General features: G+C 31.6%; 1 protein-coding gene across 6 annotated transcripts; it reads right to left on the reverse strand.

The window, feature by feature from the left end:
• Window positions 1–14,762: 14,762 nt before the first annotated feature.
• LOC118041159 (probable inactive purple acid phosphatase 29) lies at window positions 14,763–18,387 on the reverse strand. Of its 6 annotated transcripts, none has more exons than XM_073404350.1 (6): window positions 17,886–18,387; window positions 17,245–17,639; window positions 16,593–17,043; window positions 15,760–16,001; window positions 15,583–15,650; window positions 14,777–15,309 (listed from the first exon to the last, which is right to left on the reverse strand). In XM_073404350.1, exons 1-6 carry the CDS (start codon window positions 18,175–18,177, stop codon window positions 15,231–15,233), a joined length of 1,527 nt encoding a protein of 508 aa, XP_073260451.1. In that variant the 5' UTR covers window positions 18,178–18,387; the 3' UTR covers window positions 14,777–15,230. The 6 variants fall into 6 exon arrangements, with proteins under 6 accessions (XP_034904227.1, XP_034904228.1, XP_034904229.1 ...); XM_073404351.1 differs by having other exon boundaries at window positions 14,780–15,309; window positions 15,951–16,001; window positions 17,886–18,384; XM_035048336.2 differs by having other exon boundaries at window positions 14,763–15,650; window positions 15,872–16,001; window positions 17,886–18,384.
• Between the last annotated feature and the right edge of the window lie 1,396 nt (window positions 18,388–19,783).

Below are 19,783 nucleotides of genomic sequence, written 5' to 3' on the forward strand. Positions count from 1 at the left end.
TGTATCGTAAGATCTATAATGGAATCATAGTTTATTACTCTTGATAAAACTGAAAAAAAAAAGAGTCAAATAACTTAGAAATTTCTCAGAGGATATTCTATGTTGCCCAAAACCAGTGCCAATAATTTGTTTCCATTCCGACAATCAATTTGCAATTGTAATTGGAATGGCACAAAGTGACATGCATAATGGTGAGTCTAAACATATACACCGTAGATATAATATTATTAAACATGCTCTCTAATAAAATTATTTCTATTGATTATATAAAGTTATAGAAAAATATTATAGATCTGCTAACTAAAATAAGTTTAAAGTCTTTAAATATGAAAGAGTGTAATGATAACAATCATACCTAGTTGATTGAAGATATTAAAATATAGGTTTAAATAGAAAACTAAGTTATGTAACATTCTCGGTAATACCTCAAAATTATTATTTCCTCCATATTCATGTGATGAAAGTGTCGTTAACTACAATGTGATAAATAATGAGTTGTGTTCTTAATGATTTTCATATCTTGGTATGCCAACTAGAGTATAACAGAATATTTTTAATGAAAATATCACCTATAAGTAAGAAATGTAATTCTTTTTTTGAAAGTTAAAAAATAGAGATTAAATTATCTAAACATGATCAAAATAAATATAACTATGAGAAGCAAAAGAAATTCTGGTAAAAAAACTATATGAATATTATTATTTTGATTTACATAGAAAAATATCATTTAATCATCAGAATTCTAAAAATTTAAATCATTAAATAAGATTCATAATAATTTATATCACTCACTTCTAACACTTTTAATCATCAGAATTCTAAAAATTTAAATCATTAAATCATTAAATGAGATATTATAATATTTTTATATCATTATTTTTCCTAAGATTACGTAAAAATAACATCTTTATTTATTCGTCCATTCGGCCCGATTATTACACGATTACAAACACTGTTAACGATGGCAACACCCCAGCTTCCACCTGAATCCCTCACAAAAGTCAGGGGAGAACCTTACAATAGAAAATGAAAGAAAACACACCACCAGTGAACGGAAAGAAAACACAATACCAGTGAACTGAAAGAAATGAAATGAAAGGAGCATGGAGCAGGTGCCGGCAGAAGCACATGGACCGAGAGAGGGAAATACCGACCACCGATATGTGGGCACTTAACAAGCCCCCAACTTAACAACACGAACACGGGCACAAGCGGCCTCTGGACAACCACACCCGTAGGTGACCCCATTAGCGCCACAGACAGGGTCCGCGCGGAAGCAGTTGATTGGGCCGGTGCATGTCCCTCGAGAGGCGGATCCCGGACACAGATTAACACTGCCACGCCGCGCTTGCACCATAGTTGAGCAAAGGCCCAGAACCAGGACCATAACGATACATAACTGGGCTACTCTTATGGATGTGGCCATGTTAGTAGCTTGGTTTCTTGCTGAAGTTCTGGCGGAGGAGGACGTCCGTGGTGACTTGGAGAGGAGGATGTTTAAATAAGAGAGAGAGAGAGAGAGAGAGGGAGAGAGAGGGAGAGAGTCCTACAAATCCGATAGCAATATTTTTACATGTTATGGATGGTCAAAGGATAAGGAAGGAACCCACAGAGTAGTGGGTGTAGCGGTGGAAGCAGCAGAGTTAAAATCTATTAGACCTGGATTCAAAGTTCGTGGACCGTCAATCACATCGAGTAAGGTTGGGTTTTAATATTTATATTATATTTATTTAATGTTTTGAGATAGAATCAATAAATAGGAAAAAATAAAAATTTATTTAGTTGAAGAGATAAATATAAAATAAATTTTTTTCCTAATATTTTTAACAAATTTTTCTTTGTTGAGTTTTAATTTTTAGATTATATTAATTTTTCTTTGTTGATTATAGAATTGAAAAATATAAAAAATAAAAAAATTATTTAATTAAAGAGATATAAGCATCTTATAAATTTTCCAATTAATTTTTAAAATTTTAAAATTTTCCCTTGTGTTTCTATTTTTTCCATTTCTTTTATTTAGAAAGAGTAACCAATCGAATTACATTTGACTGCCTCCACATGTCTGTGGATCTGAGCGAAGGTCTAATTAATTATCGTTGAAAAACAAAGTCAAATTATGTAAAAAGAGAGTCGCATTTATTGAACGGCACAATTCTCCAATAATCAACGGGTTTAGGATTTGGTGGCATGGACTTCCCTTATTATAATTTTACGGTCAGTTGTTTTTTTTTTTTAAATATATATATTAAAAATTATTTTTAACATTAATATAATAAAATAATATGAGAATATAAAAAAATATTAATTTTAAAAAATATATATAAATTTTTTAAAATAAAAAAATAAATAGGCATTATTAATTAGAATTGGAGTCACGAAACATGTTATCATTTGTTGATAAGCACAACTCAGCCTTATATTTTAGTGTTTTTATTTTATTTTAAATTTGAATTGTAAAATCTAGAGTTTATGTTTACATTGTTAAAAATATTTGAATTTTGTATTCTTTAATCCGAATATCTTATATAAAAATATATTTAAAGTAAAATAATGTTGTTAAAATTTCAAGAGATATATTATAAATATTGTAATTATACAAGTAAAGAATAATAAAGTTTTAAAAATAGAAAATTCATCATCGATACCAAAAAAAATATATTAGTTTAAACTTCTTCAACAAATAAATATATATATATATTTTAATTTAAATATGAATATATTTTTTTTATTACTAATATATATGTTAAAACTTTAAATTAATATTAATTATAAGTTTGGTTATATACTTAGTGTATATATTAGAATTCTTTTTATTATATTTATGTTGAAAAGATGTTTATTATGCTTTTGTAATGATAAATTAAATATTTTTATTTACTAATATAATATATTTATTTATACATTTCTGATTAAGCTCTGGATCTATTTGAGAAGATCCATTTTCTCAAATTTCTGTTGGCGCAAACAACTTGCCAGATTGCGTTGAGCGCTTGAATTAATATTGGACGGACTTTTTACAGGTTGGCAAGGACATGCCATTGTGGACTTATCTCTCTTTTGATTGCACATTTTATTATAGTTATAAAACCCGGTTTGACTTTCTCAAATTGATTTGAAATTTAATTAATTTGAACTTGAAATCAGGTTGAATTAAAATAAAAAAAAACTTCGTGTGACTCAGAAAAAACTTATGGATTATTTTTTTATTAAAGCAATTTTGTTTTAATTAAAAAATAAAACAATCGATTCTGGCGACTTAATGACCCGTTAAAATCCTGAAATCTTTACCAAGTTTTTGAGTTTTATTCATTTTTTGGCTGATGAAAAGTTAATTCTTCGGGCTTGTTATTTTGGCTGGTTTGATTGCCATGAAAAATGGGTTTTGTTGAAATCTTGAATTTGTTTTATTTTGGTGAAATCAGGAGGCGGGGGGTGGGTTCTGATGGTTTTGTCTTGTTGGTAACAGCCAGCGAAAACGGTTTCTTAGAAGACCCATTAGTCAGGTGAACATGCAGGGGAAGAAGATGAAGGTTCCGTTTGTTTGGAGGAAAGTGAATTTCTTTTGAAAAATAAATTTAAAGAAAAGTGAATTTCTGAAAAGTGAATTCCGAAAAAGTATTTTCCGATGTTTGGTAGTGTTATAGAAAATGAACTGGAAAACACTTTCCAGTGTTTGGTTATGTCATGGAAAATGAGCTGGAAAATAACTTATTAATATTTTATTTTTCTTAAATTTATTAAAATAATGAGGAACAAATCTTACAAATTAAAAAGTTGAATGAGAATGAAATTGAAAAAAATATATAATTTCATAAATTATCTCAAATAAAACAAATAATAATCAAAATAATAGGGATCAAATCTAAAAAAATTAAAAAAAAAAATAAAAAATAAAGAAATTAAAATAATAATAATCAACATTTCATAAATTATTTCAAATAAAATAAGTAACAATCAAAAGAATGAGGATCAAATTTGATAAATAAAAAATTTCAATAAAAAAATGATAAAAAAAAAGCAAATAGCAATTATAAAAATAAGGACCAAAGTTAATATAAAAATAAAATTTTAAGAGATGAAATTGAAAAATAAATATTCAAAACAAAATATATATAGTAATCAAAAGTTTGAGGATCAAATTTGATATAATCAGCAAATAATGACATTTCTAAAATTTTCACAACTTCCGGAAAGTGTTTTCCCCTCAAATTTTTCAGGAAAACACTTTCCTGAAAACCAAGCCAAATTTTTCTTTTACTGGAAAGTGTTTTCCATTGACCAACTTTCCTACTGGCAAACAAACACAAGAAAGTTTGGAAAGTGCTTTCCCGGAAACCACTTTCCGGAAAACAAACACAGCTAAAAGGAAAACACTTTCTTGAAAACCAAGTCAATTTTTTTTTTTTTTTACTAAAATTGACTGGAAAGTATTTTCCGCTGACCGGAAATTGTTTTCCGTTGACCAACTTTCCTAATAACAAACAAACACAGGAAAGTTTGGAAAATTGTTTTCCGGAAACTACTTTCCAAGAAACAAACAAGGCCGAAGATTCAAGTGTTGGGAATGGGCAAGAAAAGGATGATAATGATAAAGAAGAACCAAATGCAGATAACCAGGAGACTAATAATAAATCATCATAACGATAATGATACTTCTATGAATTAATAAAAAATAATATTCCATCAACGGATTTTGCATTATTGATAAATCAATAGTCATAAATCTATAAATGATATTTTAAATTTTAGTTTTATTTCCAACGAATTAAATCGGCGATAATTATTTTAGGTTTTAGCGGTGATATATTTTGATTTGTATGCACACAACGATTGAGTTTGGAATTTTGAAAGGATCCATTTGTTCCTTTTTTTTTTTTTTTTTTTTTTTGTAGTTTGTGCGTCCTGTCGAGGATTTGATCACCTTGCACATGTATTTTAAATTTTAACATGAGATTATATATTAATATGCCGTGAAAGCATAGTTGGATTGTATTTTTTTTAGCTTTAAATTAGTATATTTTTAAAATAAAAAAATTTATTTTACTAAATTTTTTAAAAACAGATTAAAAAAAAAACATGCATCACAATATAAAAACGAGGATAAAGTGCTGAGTTTGCACAGGATTTGATTTGCTTAAGATAGAACTTGATTTTTGATAGTTTAATATTTCATAAAAGACGGGACCAGAAGTATTTTTTTTTTCTTTTTCAATGATTTCCACAATTAGTTTGACAAATCGAGTACTGCGGAAACACTTTTAATTCCTATTTTCAGACATGAATGAGATTTCTTCCCCACGTTCTTGTAGCTTGCAGTTGGGGCTTGTCCCCATGAACTGATCACAGAAGATCGATTACCTGCATGTGTAATCAATCACCACCTTAAAAATGTTAAGAGCTTTCAAGAACAACAAATCCCATCTTTATTCATCAATTTTAATTGTACCAATTAACACAACTGAATCTTATTCGGTACTTGCATAAAAGCATGGCACGACTAATGCCAAACTAACAACAACAGACAACTGATCCAAACAGCTTGAAATGATTTCAAGTAGTACTAAAACACGTTATTACTGAACTCTGGAAGACAACGGAGGCGGACGATGGGGCGGACATTAACACTTCATGGACACAAATGTAGAGGCCTAGCATTTCCCTTTCTTGACAACATCAACACCATTGCAGAAAGCGTCTTTGCAGCCACAAGTGTAGGTGACACCGTCAGTCCCACAAACATAGTCAGGAACGCTGCATCTAACTGCGCATCGAGGTGCTTCAGGATCGAATCCTTCACACACACCATAACTTTGGGATTTAACCATTGACAAGCAAAGACCGAAAACGAGCACCATCAAACATAAGGGTGCTAAGATCTTGGAGGTGGCCATTGGGCTGATATATGTGCAGGAGAAAGATATAATACTAAGCTGCTGGTTTTGTTAAACGTTGCAAGGTAAAGAGAAGAATTGGATGTGGGGTGTTGGATGATAGGAAGATGGACGCATATATATATATATAAGGGAAGCTACGTTAGGAAAGAGATATCGAGGCACATACTACAAGCAACTCGTGGAACGCAAAGTCAAAGAAGCCAAATCATATAATGTGGTTTTCTTGACGAAAAGTCATCTTCAACAATTGAGGTTCAAAAGAAGAAGATGATAACAAAAGCCTAACAGCGTTCTCACTGTGGCCGCCCTATCTACCAGCTGGACAATATGGTTATTGAGCTGATCTAGCACTTGAGACATTAGTAAAGTTCAAGCAATGACTGAACTTGTATGTGGTAATAAATTTGTAGCTTTCTCGAGCAGTAGTTCACCATAATAAACCAATTCCTCGACCGGTGAAACCTCATATCTATGTGCTTAATCCTTACATTATATATCCAGTTCCTTTCCAAGTAAATGACAGAATACAATTGAACTCTGCCTTGTTAAATACCTAATTCCTTGACCAAACCTATAAGACACAAAGCTTCCTTCCTTGGCAGCCTCAGCCTCAGCCATGCCATATATTTTAACTCAGCAGTAAATATATAGTGCAACTACATGCTAAATTATAGACCTCTAATTAACAAACAGTCCCCTTACCAGAATAGATATATAAGATGCAGTAGACCTCCTATCACCTAAATTCTTTGCATAGTATGCATCCACATATCCTACATTTGAAAGACCAATCTGTCTGCTAAACATTATGTCATAGTTAGCAATACCCTTCAAGTATATAAAAATTCACTGGACTACATCATAATGCAGTCGTTTTGGATTTAATAAAAACTTGCTCACCACACTAATTAATTATTTATGATAGACATGCTCTTGTACAAACCATAATTACATCCTTTGATATGCCTTTCACTTCATCATCTATCTTCGATCTCTTAGAGATAGATAATCTGAAATGATTTGTCAAAAATATATATACATAATGTGTGTCTGTATTAGTAATTTTGCTCCCCTCACTGGCTCCGCTCCTCTCTACTCCCGCGTCTCTCTATTAACCATATACTACAACAATATGGTATCTCTTCTCGGTTAACCAGTCTTGAAATATTCCGACCTGCCGCAGCCATTCGCCATTGCTTGTTGATTCTGGTGCTTCTTAATTTGGCGCAGAAGTCTCACGTACTAACAACCGCGAGCAACTGATGAGTACTATTCAAATATCCTCGTAAGACTTGTTATTGGTCAATAATGGAAGCATGGACCAATGAAATTTTTCCATTTATTTTCTCAAGAAAAATTTAACCTCAAGCTTTTTCAAAAGTCCAGTCATCTACTCATAAATTTCTGGGGCTCAAATCGGATTAGACAGTGGTAATTGCGGCTGAATATATTAATTTGGTCTAACCCAGAAAGTTAAATAATCAGTTCATTCTCTAAACAGATGGCGTTATTTAATCTTTAGCTAGAAATGCTAATGCTGTATTCAATTTTTTCAAGTTATAGTCTTTGGGCCTGTTAATTTGACCTTGGAAATCCTGCAAATTGGAAACGTTTCCTATGAATACTACTGCACATTCCCAAGATGAGTAAATAATTATTTAATCTTTGTGTTTCTAGAAAAATAATTAGTCAACGCCTTTGATTAAAAATAAAAAAATGAATCTCTATATTTTCATCATTGCTTATAATTTATTCCTTTTTCCAAAACAATTTAGTCATTTTTTCTTAAAATACTCTTCATTTCTAATCAGTTTTTATCAGAAATTAAAATTAAAAATGCATTTGAAAAGAATAATTTCAAAGTTTGTCATAAATGAATTTCAAAATTCTTTATCCATGTATGCTCGTTACATTTCGATGGAGTTCATTCTACGATTCAAAGATGTCTTCTTAGCTGAAGATATAGCCTGTAGCATTCCAACATGACGGAATAATTTTATTATAAGTTTATCAGCTTTTAATATTTTTCTAATTGAGTATACGATTTTTTTTCTAAGCATGACAACTTTTAACAACAGCCAATCAAGTATTTTCATTCAGCTTTTATTATAATTATTTTATTTGATGATATATGAGCAGTATGATCTATGAAAAAATGAGTGTTTGAAAGTGTAGTAATAATTACCTTTAAAATATTTTTTAATTAAAAATATATTAAAATAATATTTTTTTTATTTTTAAAAAATTATGATTGATATTAACACATCAAAATGATATAAAAATATTAAAAAATATATTAATTTAAAAAAAATTAATTTTTTTTAAATATAAATACAGACAAGAAGCTATGCTGCTCTGCCGCAGCAATGAATTTTTTTATTCGTCGAAGAGGAGAAGCCTTCATAAATCTTTAGATTGTGCACATCCCATCATCCCCTAGCACTTCTTAACTCGCTATGGTAAGATCGATTTATTAATCTTCCAAATTTATTTATTTCACTGGATTAGCTACCATCGTTGTTAGGTTACAATATGCAACTATGTTTATTTTTGTGGTCTGATATTTTATTTTAATTAAAAAAACTATTATAAATCATAATTTTCTTAATTAAAATTTATTTAATTGTCAAAACTTCATCAATTATTGTGCAATTATCCATGGTCTGCTAGATGCACTAGCACTATGCACAGGATTTGATTTGCCCAAGATAGAGCTTGATTTTTGATAGTTTAATTAATAAAAGACTGGATCAGGAGTTTTTTTTTTTTCTTTTTCAATGATTTCCATTAATTAATTTGACAAATCGGGTGCACAAATACTTATAATTCCCCTTTTCAGACATGATTGAGATTTCTCCCCACATTCTTGCAGTGGGGGCTCGTCCCCATAAACTGATCTCTATAGGAGCTAAAGGAAACAGGGTTGATCTCGTAATTTTAAAAAGTTTAATTTTTTTATTAAAAATAAATTTTTTTTATATGTTTTGAATTGTTTTAATATATTGATTTCAAAAATAATTTTTAAAAAATAAAAAAATATTATTTTAATACATTTTAATATAAAAAAAATATTTTAAAAAATAACCTCAACTAAACTTCCATGCTAAAAATCAATCACCACCTTAAAAATGTTAAGGGCTTTCAAGAACAAATCCCATCTTTATTTATCAATTTTAATTGTACTAATTAACACAACTGAATCTTATTCGGTACTTGCATAAAAGCATGGCACGACTAATGCCAAACTAAACAACAACAGACAACTGATCCGAACAGCTTGAAATGATTTCAAGTAGTACTAAAACACGTTATTACTGAACCCTAGAAGACAACGGAGGCGGACGATGGGGCGGACATTAACACTTCATGGACACAAATGTAGAGGCCTAGCACTCCCCTTTCTTGACAACATCAACACCATTGCAGAAAGCGTCATCGCAACCACAATCGTAGGTGACACCGTCAGTCCCACAAACAGGGTCAGCAACAATACAGTTAATTGTGCATGGAATTGTTTCTGGGTCGGGGCGTTCGACTCCTGCACACACACCGTCACTTTGAGATTTAACCATTGACAAGGAAAGACAGAAAACGAGGACCATCAAGCATAAGGGTGCTAAGATCTTGGAGGTGGCCATTGAGCTGGTATGTCGGAGAAAGATATATATACTAATTAAGCAGATGGTACTCTGCAGGCTAAAGAGAGAAGAATTGGATGTGGGGTGTTTGAATGATACGAAGATGGACGAATATATATATATATATAAATAGGGGAAGCTGCGTTAGGAAAGACACATAGCTACACGCAAGTAGTGGAACGAACAGTCAAAGAAAGGCCAATTATATAATGTGGTTTTCTTGACGAATTCATCAAGATCAAAATTCGATTGAGGTTGGAAAGAAGAAGACGGTGACAAAAGCCTGATTAACAGCGTTCGCTGCGTTCCCACTGTGGCTGCTCTATTTACAAGTACATGGTTATCGAGTCCATCCCAAAACAAAGATAATCTATATTACTATCATTTCCATATTACAAGCGCAAGCAACTGATGAGCATTCAAATATCCTCGCAAGCCTTGTTATTGGTCAAATATAGAAGCATGGACCCGGGGAGATTTTCATTTTTTTTCTTAATTAAAATCTTATCTTAGACTTTTTCCAAATTCTCATAATGAATTCTTGGGGGCCAAATCGAATTCACAATGATAAATGCGTCTGAATATATTTGGTCTAACGCATGTTAGCTGAACCTTTCTTGTTAATTGGTTTTTAAATTGTTATATATTCACCCAATTTTTTTTATTTTTTTAAAATGAAAATCTCATGTTCGGGAATCATAAATCTCACTATTTATATTTATATTTATATTTAATTGTTTAATTGTTTATATTATATGAGAAGGAAAATATTAACTTTTTTTGTTTTGTTTCAACACCAACTATTATAAATGAAAGAACAAATTGAGCACGTACTCTTTCGATTTTATTTTGGGTAAATTGAGTACTCCATTTCACTTTAAATTAAGTTAATCTTAATGTGCAACAATAAAATATTCATTTACTTTAAATTTATTTAGACGGATTTAATAAGTATGATTAAATAAACATGCATGATCTTAATCCTGAACCTTTCGTACGTACATATTGTCATATTGACCTTGGGCTAAGTAATTTATTCATTAATTATTAAGCCCTTTTGTTTTAAATGCATAAAGTTATAAATACTATCAACATCCTAAACAAATAACATACTAATAGGTTTCTCTAGCTATTAAAAAACATTTTCTCAGCATGGAATCTTTTATATCTTACCTTATTCTCTTAGAGATTTTTTAAAATATAGGTTACTCTATGTTTTTTATATATATACTTGGAAATTTTTTCAAATATAATTCATATAACTACACATATATAGGTTTTTCCATAAGTTACCCATAAGTCTCCTCCCCTCTTCTTATACAAAGAGAATTCAATAAATTTATTATACCGAGCAATTTTACAAGTCTCTCAATAAATTTTTAGGATCCATGTAAATTTTTTGATATTTTATATTGATTCAATGCATATTATTTTGAATGAAATATAATTTAAAATACCACTTTAATTTATAGGAGTGAAATGACTTTTTAATTTCTACTTTTTATATAAAAAAAAAGATTCATGGTCTATAAATACCTCATAAATCTATTAAATTCAAGATTAACAATCTGTTTATTATAATATTTTTAATATATTTATTTTCAGAGCTTATATCTATAAAATATTTATGAACTAATTTCTTTTTTTATAAAATTATTGACTTAAGTATTTAATAATACTCATGTTTATAAAAAAAAAAATTTACAAGTACTTAACTTTTTATATCAAGCTATCAATTACTACAAGCTATCTTGGCTTTCCGTCAAGCTATCAACCATCAATTATATTGGTTAAAAAAATGAATTGAAACTAAAAAATTAACTGAATCAACGTATGAATCTTACTTGGAAGTTATTTGAATTTCTTGGACATGACTAAAGTTCAAGGTGAAACATACATATCTAGGGTCCAATTCAACTGTTGATTGGTTAGCCAATTTTACCTTAATCAAAATTCCTTTTCAAAAAAATGATGACTTTTATAGACTCTCCAGTACATTTGTATACGATCTTATATTATTATCTAATTAGATCTTAATATAATTTTTGTGCGTCAGCCCCGATTATTACCAAAAAAAAAAAAGAAAATTGGATCGATTGTACTAGCAGTCAACTCTACAACCTTTAAAATATCAAAAGCTTTCATCAATCATCCGCATCCAACCTTTAATTCATCAATATTGTACTAATTAATAATACTGCTGCGTCCTTATTCCGTTACATAAATTTAGCATGGCAAAAGTATTATTGCCAAAACTAAAAACAACATATACAACTGATATTCCAAACAGCTTGAAATGATTTCAAGGAGTACACATTATTACAGAATTTTAGAAGACAACCGGGAAGGACATGGGGCGGACATTAACATTTGATGGACACAAGTGCGGATGTCTTGGCCTAGCACTCCCCTTCCTTGACGACATCAACGCCATGGCAGAAAGCATCAAGGCAACCACAAGCATACGTGACACCGTCAGTTCCACAAACAGGGTCAGGAACAAAACAGTTAATTGTGCATGGAATTGTCTCTGGATCGGGGCGTTCGACTCCTGCACACACATCTTGAGATTGAGCCTTTGGCAAGCAAAGGCCGAAGACGAGAACCATCAAGCATAAGGTTGCCACCATCTTGGAGGCGGCCATTGGGCTGATATGCAGGAGAAGATGATGAAGCGGAGTGTTTGGCCAAGTTTAGCCTAATTGAGAGAGAATTGGAAGCGAGGTGTTGGATGATAGGAAGATGGCCGAACTTAAATAGAGGAAGTCAGGAAGTGATGAAGCACAAAGCAACACGAAATTGGAACGCAGAGTCAACTAAGAGCAGATTATATAATGTGGTTTTCTTGACCGAGTCGTGTTCAACGAGGCAGCCAGCTAGCATGCTGCCGCCCTCTTTTTAACCATCGCGATGAAGATCAAATCTTGGCTGAGGTTGGAAAGGAGAAGGTGATCGATGACTAGAGCGATCCTAACAGCGTTCCCACTCTGGCTGCACAAGGTTCTAGCTAGCATACCCGTTTTTCAGTATATTTATGGCAACCGAAGTTGAATGCTAATCGTGTCAAACTATATAATAGGTTATAGGTGAAGGAATAGTCCCGGTTCCCACGCCCCTCTATGCGATTCAGATTAAAAATCAATTGTTGCATAAGAATATACTGGAATTGTTATTTTCTTGTGGGTTGGGCCTTAATTAGCCCTGAATAGGAGGACTAAATTAAAAAGTTTTTAAGAAATTAAACAAGAAATTTAAAACATGAAAAAATATTTTTATCTCTAAAATCCTATAATTTAATCAAAATTGCCATATCAATCAAGTTTTCTAAAAAATATAGTAATAGTTACTTACTTTGCTTTCTGAACTTGCACACCCAAATAAATTCAATAAAAAATATTTAATTATTTATAAATTTACTATTATTTTTTATTTAAAGAACAAAGTGATCCTGAACCCAAAAATAACAAAAATAGCACTTATTTTTATTTCCTCCAAATGAAAACCTAAAAGTCAAAAACCAATTATTGTTAAATCTATGGTCTTGAAAATCCCACTTCTCTGTAAATTGCAAGGCAAAATAAAAGCACAGTTGGTAATTTATATTTTTATATTTTAAAAGTGTTTTAATTTTTTTTTATTTTAAATTAATATTTTTAAATTATTTTGATATGTTAATGTTAAAAATAATTTTTTAAAAATAAAAAATGTATTATTTTAATATATTTTTAAATAAAAATATTTAAAAACACATAGAATTACACGCGCTTAACTTTCTCAGCCAGGGATTCATTTGTTATGGTGCAAACTTACTCTTCTGAGACTCATTGAATGCCTGCTCACTTTACAGTTTTTCTGAAGAGTGTTTGTTATTTTTTAAAGTATTTTTTATTAAAAAATATATTAAAATAATATATTTTTTATTTTTAAAAGTTTATTTTTGATATTAATATATTAAAATTATTTTAAAATAAAAAAAATTAATTTTTTTTAAATATTTTTAAAATACAAAAATAAACAAAGCATAAAAAATAGAAAGGACGCTGTGTGCAATGATCTGACAACAACAAGAACCCACAGAAGCATTTGTTAATAATTAATTAAAAAAAATGTGGATTCGTCTTTATCTTTGATGACAGAACAAGTTCCAACCTCACGACAAAACCAAGCTTTTTTCTATTCTTTGCCGTCTCCTCCTTATCGTCAAAAAACGCAAACTCCAACTCAAAAAACGGCCCTTCATCGTCATCATTCTCACCAGCTCTGTTTGGAGACGCCACCACCACCACCACCTCTCCAGTACTTGAGCAATCTGAAAGCTTCCATTGTTGGGAGAACCGGAATATTGAAATCTTGGAATCAATTTTTTTTTCTCCATTAAATTGACAGATTAAAAAATTAGGGTTCTTCCTGAGTTTTAATTTGAAATTTTATCACCAGAGCTTTGCGGGAAGAGATAAATTCACATAAAAACTATTTGAAAGAGAGAAATATCGGGATAAGAGAGAAGCTGTCGGTAGAAGAGATAGAGGGGTTAGATATGTTGTTTGGAACGATTTTAATATGAATGAGTATAAATTCCAAAAAATTATGTAACTCCTATCCTTATTTAAAAGCTTAATCCACAGCCAGTCAGCAATTGCTGGCTTGATTCTGCTGAGGCTGATAAGCCTCGCAAAATAGAGTGTGAACTTATCCTTTTGTTTTTGGGCAGTAATAGAAGCAAGGACCGATAGAGTGGATATTTCGTCCGTTTAATTTCTCAGGTAATACTGAACTTCAGAATTCCATGCCCGAAGCCTAGTCATCCACTCATCAATAATTCAAACCGGATTCACAATGGAAATTGTGTCTGAATTCAAACCCAGAAAGTTTGTTGATGATTTCTTTTTCGAAACAGTTGACATTATATCACAATAATCCGACATGTAATACCATGTGTTACAAGTCTTGTACATCGAGATATAATAATAAATTTATATGCATTAGTTTTTTATAACATTATTAAACATTTTCGATGTAGTTCAAATATAATTGCTTAATTATGAATTTAATTGGCAATAAATTTGAATTACAAGTCACCGGATTGTGAATTGTGATTTTAAGTGGCGCAAGTTAAATGATGTGTCCAGTCAAACCGTCTTAATTTTACAGTTAGGTTTAGGGATGTGCTATTTTGATTTTTGATAAATATTTTTGGCTACTAGCTCTTTTTCAAAAATAAATAAATAAAATATTCTCCTTGTAGAATCGGCTTTGTAATATCGAAACATTTCTTACCTTCATCTTTATATGATAGAGTTGAATGTATCGGCTAAGGTGGCTTCTCCACCGAAGACATTTAGTCTTTTGATACCTTTTCCTTAACAATTTTCGCACAATTCATAATATTTTCTATAACATTTTTAATACATTCTAGAAATTTTTTGACATATTCCTCATGATTTATGATTGGATTTCGCAAAAAAAGGACTGAATATTGCACATATGCATGACTGCCTGTTTGAGCAGGATGACAGAATTTCAGCCATCCCTGTCGTGATACCTTCAATTTCGTTTTCAGTCATAGGCATTGAAAAATTCCCACTTCAGTAATTAAGAAACAATCCAAAAGCTCCATGATCCTTTGATTCCCAGATTCGTATTTGTGTCCAGCAACATACGTTATTTTGTTTGTCAAGAACCAAAAACAAGATGCTCATTACATTTCGATTAAGAAGTTGACTCCAGGACTCTCATATGTTGTTTGCCTGTTCAACCATACTGACTCGAGATACAGCCTGTTGGATCACAACATGCCAGATGCAATTGCACTCAACATCTCAGTGTGCAAGATACAGGCTATCGTATCGAGGAATCATATTTCCACAGACCATTAAATATTACATTTTATGATCAAGTTTCTGAACCTTCCTAAAGCATGATTATCCATTTATTGCCTTTTGTAATTACCTTCACTTTTTTCATTTACTTCAAGGACATTTATATCTAAATCTATGAATAACGTTACAAAAAATGTGGAACATTCCCACTTAAATTGATTCAAAACTTACTTCCTCGTGGTAAGCCATCTCATGTGCTCATCACTCAGCATCACCAACCTGTTTCTTTCTACGTACTCCTGTTCAAGCAAATGAAAAAATAGTAAACAAAGAAGGGAAGACATGAAACAGAAAACAGGAATGCACCAGCTACTACCCAATAAGAACATATGCAACAGTTACTGACACCTGAGAAACACAAAGCAACTGATGTAGAAGGAAGTTCCATAACTGGTGAAAAGGTGCCTCACTTTGGTAAGAAAGGAGATAGACAGGGGGAAACCTTGTTACAGGGATATACCTTTTCATAATCAAGTGAAAGGCCAAAAAGACAATGAAGCATGGTTTTTTTTTTGCAACATAAAGCAAAAGTGAACAACCTAGCACCACAGGCATTGCCAATGTCTTGTCTACTTTGTTGCTAGAAACATCTGAAACAAAAGAAACAATTATACGATTCATTGCAGGAAATGGATTTGGTAATGTAGAAAAGTAATTGCAGCCTGAACTTTCAATCGGCGTCATTGTATCTTTTCCTATGCTAAAGATTTTATATTGATGAGAATGTAGATCATGGTCATATCTAACTATGCTAAATTTTCTATTTTGATGAGCATGCAGATCATGGTAGTGATGATTAACTGCACAGTGCAATATGACAATTCAAGGATAAGAAGATGAAACTAATTAATATCAATTGAAAACAGGCAAGTGAATGAAGAGCTTTTCAATAAAAAGATGAACACAAATTAGTATCTGCCAGCAGTACAAGTCATTGATCTTTAAGTAAATAAACTGGTTAATATTCTTTGCCACAACACAAGCAAGAAAGCACAAGGCACCAATATGCTAACATACAAAGACAAACGCTGCAATTTCTGTTTCCAGTATATTTCATTTCCTAATAGTTATTGGTGACATGCTCCACAACGATGTCCTTGAGAGACACTATCCGTTTGTCTGTCTTGTACAATTTCAACATGTGCAAATGATTAATTAAGGATTGTTAAGTAAGAACTTACCTGCACGACTCCTGCTCCAAAGGACCTGACCATCTATAGCAGTAAGGTGTTCATCATCAAGGCGCTTCCATGTTTTGATAGACTTGACAGCTCCCCAACCTCCTTTCTCTGTCTTTTCCAAGGATGCTACCACCACCCTTGCCCTCCTTGACCACCCCGCCTTCCCATAGGCATGGTATCCAAAACCCCCAGCATAACAAAGTTGTATACCAGTAAGCTCACCACAGAAGTCATTGAGATGATCATGTCCTGTGAAAACGGCTTTTACGTCCCCAGCTTCTACCATGGTTGTGAAGAAACCCGAATTCACAGAAGCAGAGCTAATGCCTTCTTGTCTCACCCCTGTGACGTTTGATGAATCAAAACTTGCAAATTCAGGCAATGGGATGTGAAAGTACACCAGCCCAGGTGCAGGTCCTTTTTGAGCCTCTGGCTGTCTCATGTAGGCTCTCTGAAGTGAAAAGGGAAAAATGGCTATTCAACATATCACAATTAAGCTATTGCACTCATTTCAAGTTAAAACTATCTGCGTGATGTCTATTCTATTTGTGTGTAGACAAAATAGTGGTCCTTTTTACTAATAAATGATAAAAGTAGCTCATAGAATGACCTACTGATTACTTCGACTGTAAAAAATAGTGGTAATTATTACCCGAAGCTTTGCAGAAGTGCGTTGGAACCAAAGCTGCTGAGAGGGCTTGATCCAACCATAGCCAGGGATTGCCGGAACGGTGGAATAGTCTCCGCTATCAAGGAAATAAAGATTAAGAGCTGATTTGTTTTCAAAACATGAATCTTTAACCCCGCCAATCTCCAGGTTATAGTTCCCAAAACCATCAATGATGTGAGCCTCAGCAGGGTTGACCTGAGAGAGAGTATTCTTAAGGCCAACAACATGTTTCATGACTCCTTCCCTTGACAAAGTAGAATCTTGATCATGGTTCCCCAAAACAGCAGCCCATGGGATGTTCGATTCAATTGCTGGCCAAAAGGCAGCATTCAGTGATTTTGCAGCATCGGTGGCATCAAAGCCAAAGATGTTATCCCCTATTGGCCACAGTGCAAATAATACCTCCATTAGCTTAGATTGTGAAAGGAACATACTTGTTAAAGCTTAGCCACTAAATGCCATATACTGTTAGCAAATTAGGAAACTTGCTAAAGTAAACAAATTAACAACTGGGTTTTCTCCAAATTTCAAAATAAAATCATACATAGACAAAAAGAATCAGAACCAATAACATAAATTTGGAATCAGAAAAAAAAGGTTACTGAGTGCAGATGGAAGTGTACCAGTGAAAACAATAAAATCGGGTTTCTCAGCTTGAATCATGCGCTCAACGAAGGCAGTAGTGTTGAGGTCAGAGCAAGAAGGCATTTGATTTGGGAACACGTCAAGGCAAGGCGTGGTCTTGCCATCTGCAAAGTGCATATCTGCCACTTGCAGTATTTTGAACTCACCATTTTTTCCAAAACGTAGCTCTTGTTTCACACCCAAAACGGATTTTGGAACGAAGAAGAGAGAAAAAACCACTACCCCAACAAAGTGAGAAAGCGAAAGACTTGGTCTGCTCTTCTTCGCCATTGTTGTTCTCTACTCAATCTGGTTTGCAAACCCCGATCACGATGCCCTTTTGCAGTTACTTGCTGCTAAATACAGAGCGTGAGCCTAGTTTGGCTTATAGCCTAGAGCTGATGTGCGCAAGTCAGAATCGCAATCAAGACAAACAAAGCTTTCGGATACTAATCACATGTCACAGGATGAATAAACATAGACACAGAAAACATAGAAATTTATTTGATTAAAAGGATATTCTTTTTCTTGCATCACTTGCATTAAATAGAATTTTTCTATTTTTAATTCTTTTTATTTTTAATGTTAACATACTAAGAATTTCTTAAAAATATTATTAAAATCATTAAGAAAATATTAATTTAATATTTCTTAAAATAATTATAATTTGAAAACGAATATAAAAATAAAAGAATCTATTCGCTATGTATCTCTCTCTTGGCACTTTTTGTCACGGTTTCTCGTTAATTGCTGAAAGCAGTGTGACAAACAATCTTGGAATACATTATTTACTACATATATATGCCCTTTGCGCCCTATCTCTATAACATAAGGTTTCATTTTCGTTTCCTTGTCCCGATTTTAACAGCATCATCATCCTTCAACAATCAACGTGATGCCCTTTTTATTTTTCTTGTTTTTAAATCTAAGCCCTCTCTAAAAACAACAGATTGCTTCAACATCTAATGATTTTTTTGAACATTAATTACGATTTCAAATATAAATTAATTTCTTAATTGACATTTCCGAAATGGATTTTTAGTAATCACCTAATACATCTAAAAAAAAAGTTTGGAGTCAACTCATCTCTTTTTATTATTATTATTATTATTATTATTATTATTAACAGTGAAGGATGTCAGATAGCTTCTTTTATTTCCTTTTTTTTTTTTTTTCATTTTCACTTCTATTTTTTTCTTTCATCTCTACTATTTTTTTAATTTTTCACTATTGTACTTTCAAAACAAATACCTTAACATTTAATTTATACTTAATTTTACAAGCATTTATTTTGTTATCATGGAGTTCATTACTTGAATTACAAATTTAATAATTAAATCATTAAATAAAAGTCAATCCAATATACAATGTCTTAATATTAAAAAAGCATTATCTTGAGTTATTTTTTTAAATTCAAACCATAATTTTTATTAATCGTTCAGATTGTCTCTAAACTTACTAAATCAACTAGATTATATTATGGAAACTTTCTCATGATTTAATTTTAAACCTGAATTAAGTTTTTAATTTGATTCATTTGATCAAGTTTAATAATATTGCCAAGTAGTTTCTTATGAAGTGGATTTTTTTTTTTTACATTTTTTTTTTTTTATTCAAGTAGCAAGGTAACACAATCTTGTAAACTGGTGACATACAATATGATTTTAGTTGCATTTAGGGGACAAAAGACAAATATATTACAAAAAAAAAAGAGGCATCAGTCATTTACTATGGCCTATGAGAGCCTTCATTGTGAATTTACGCAATGAAATCTTTTTTTGGGTCCCTGAGTTTTTTTTTTATATCCAATGATTTTTTTTTATGATTGGGTTTGGAGACTATTTTATTACCTAATTGACGCTAAGTTTGACAAAATCAAATTCAATCTTATTGATTT

This window comes from Populus alba, chromosome 14, assembly GCF_005239225.2.
Source record: "Populus alba chromosome 14, ASM523922v2, whole genome shotgun sequence".
NCBI classification, from domain to species: domain Eukaryota; kingdom Viridiplantae; phylum Streptophyta; class Magnoliopsida; order Malpighiales; family Salicaceae; genus Populus; species Populus alba.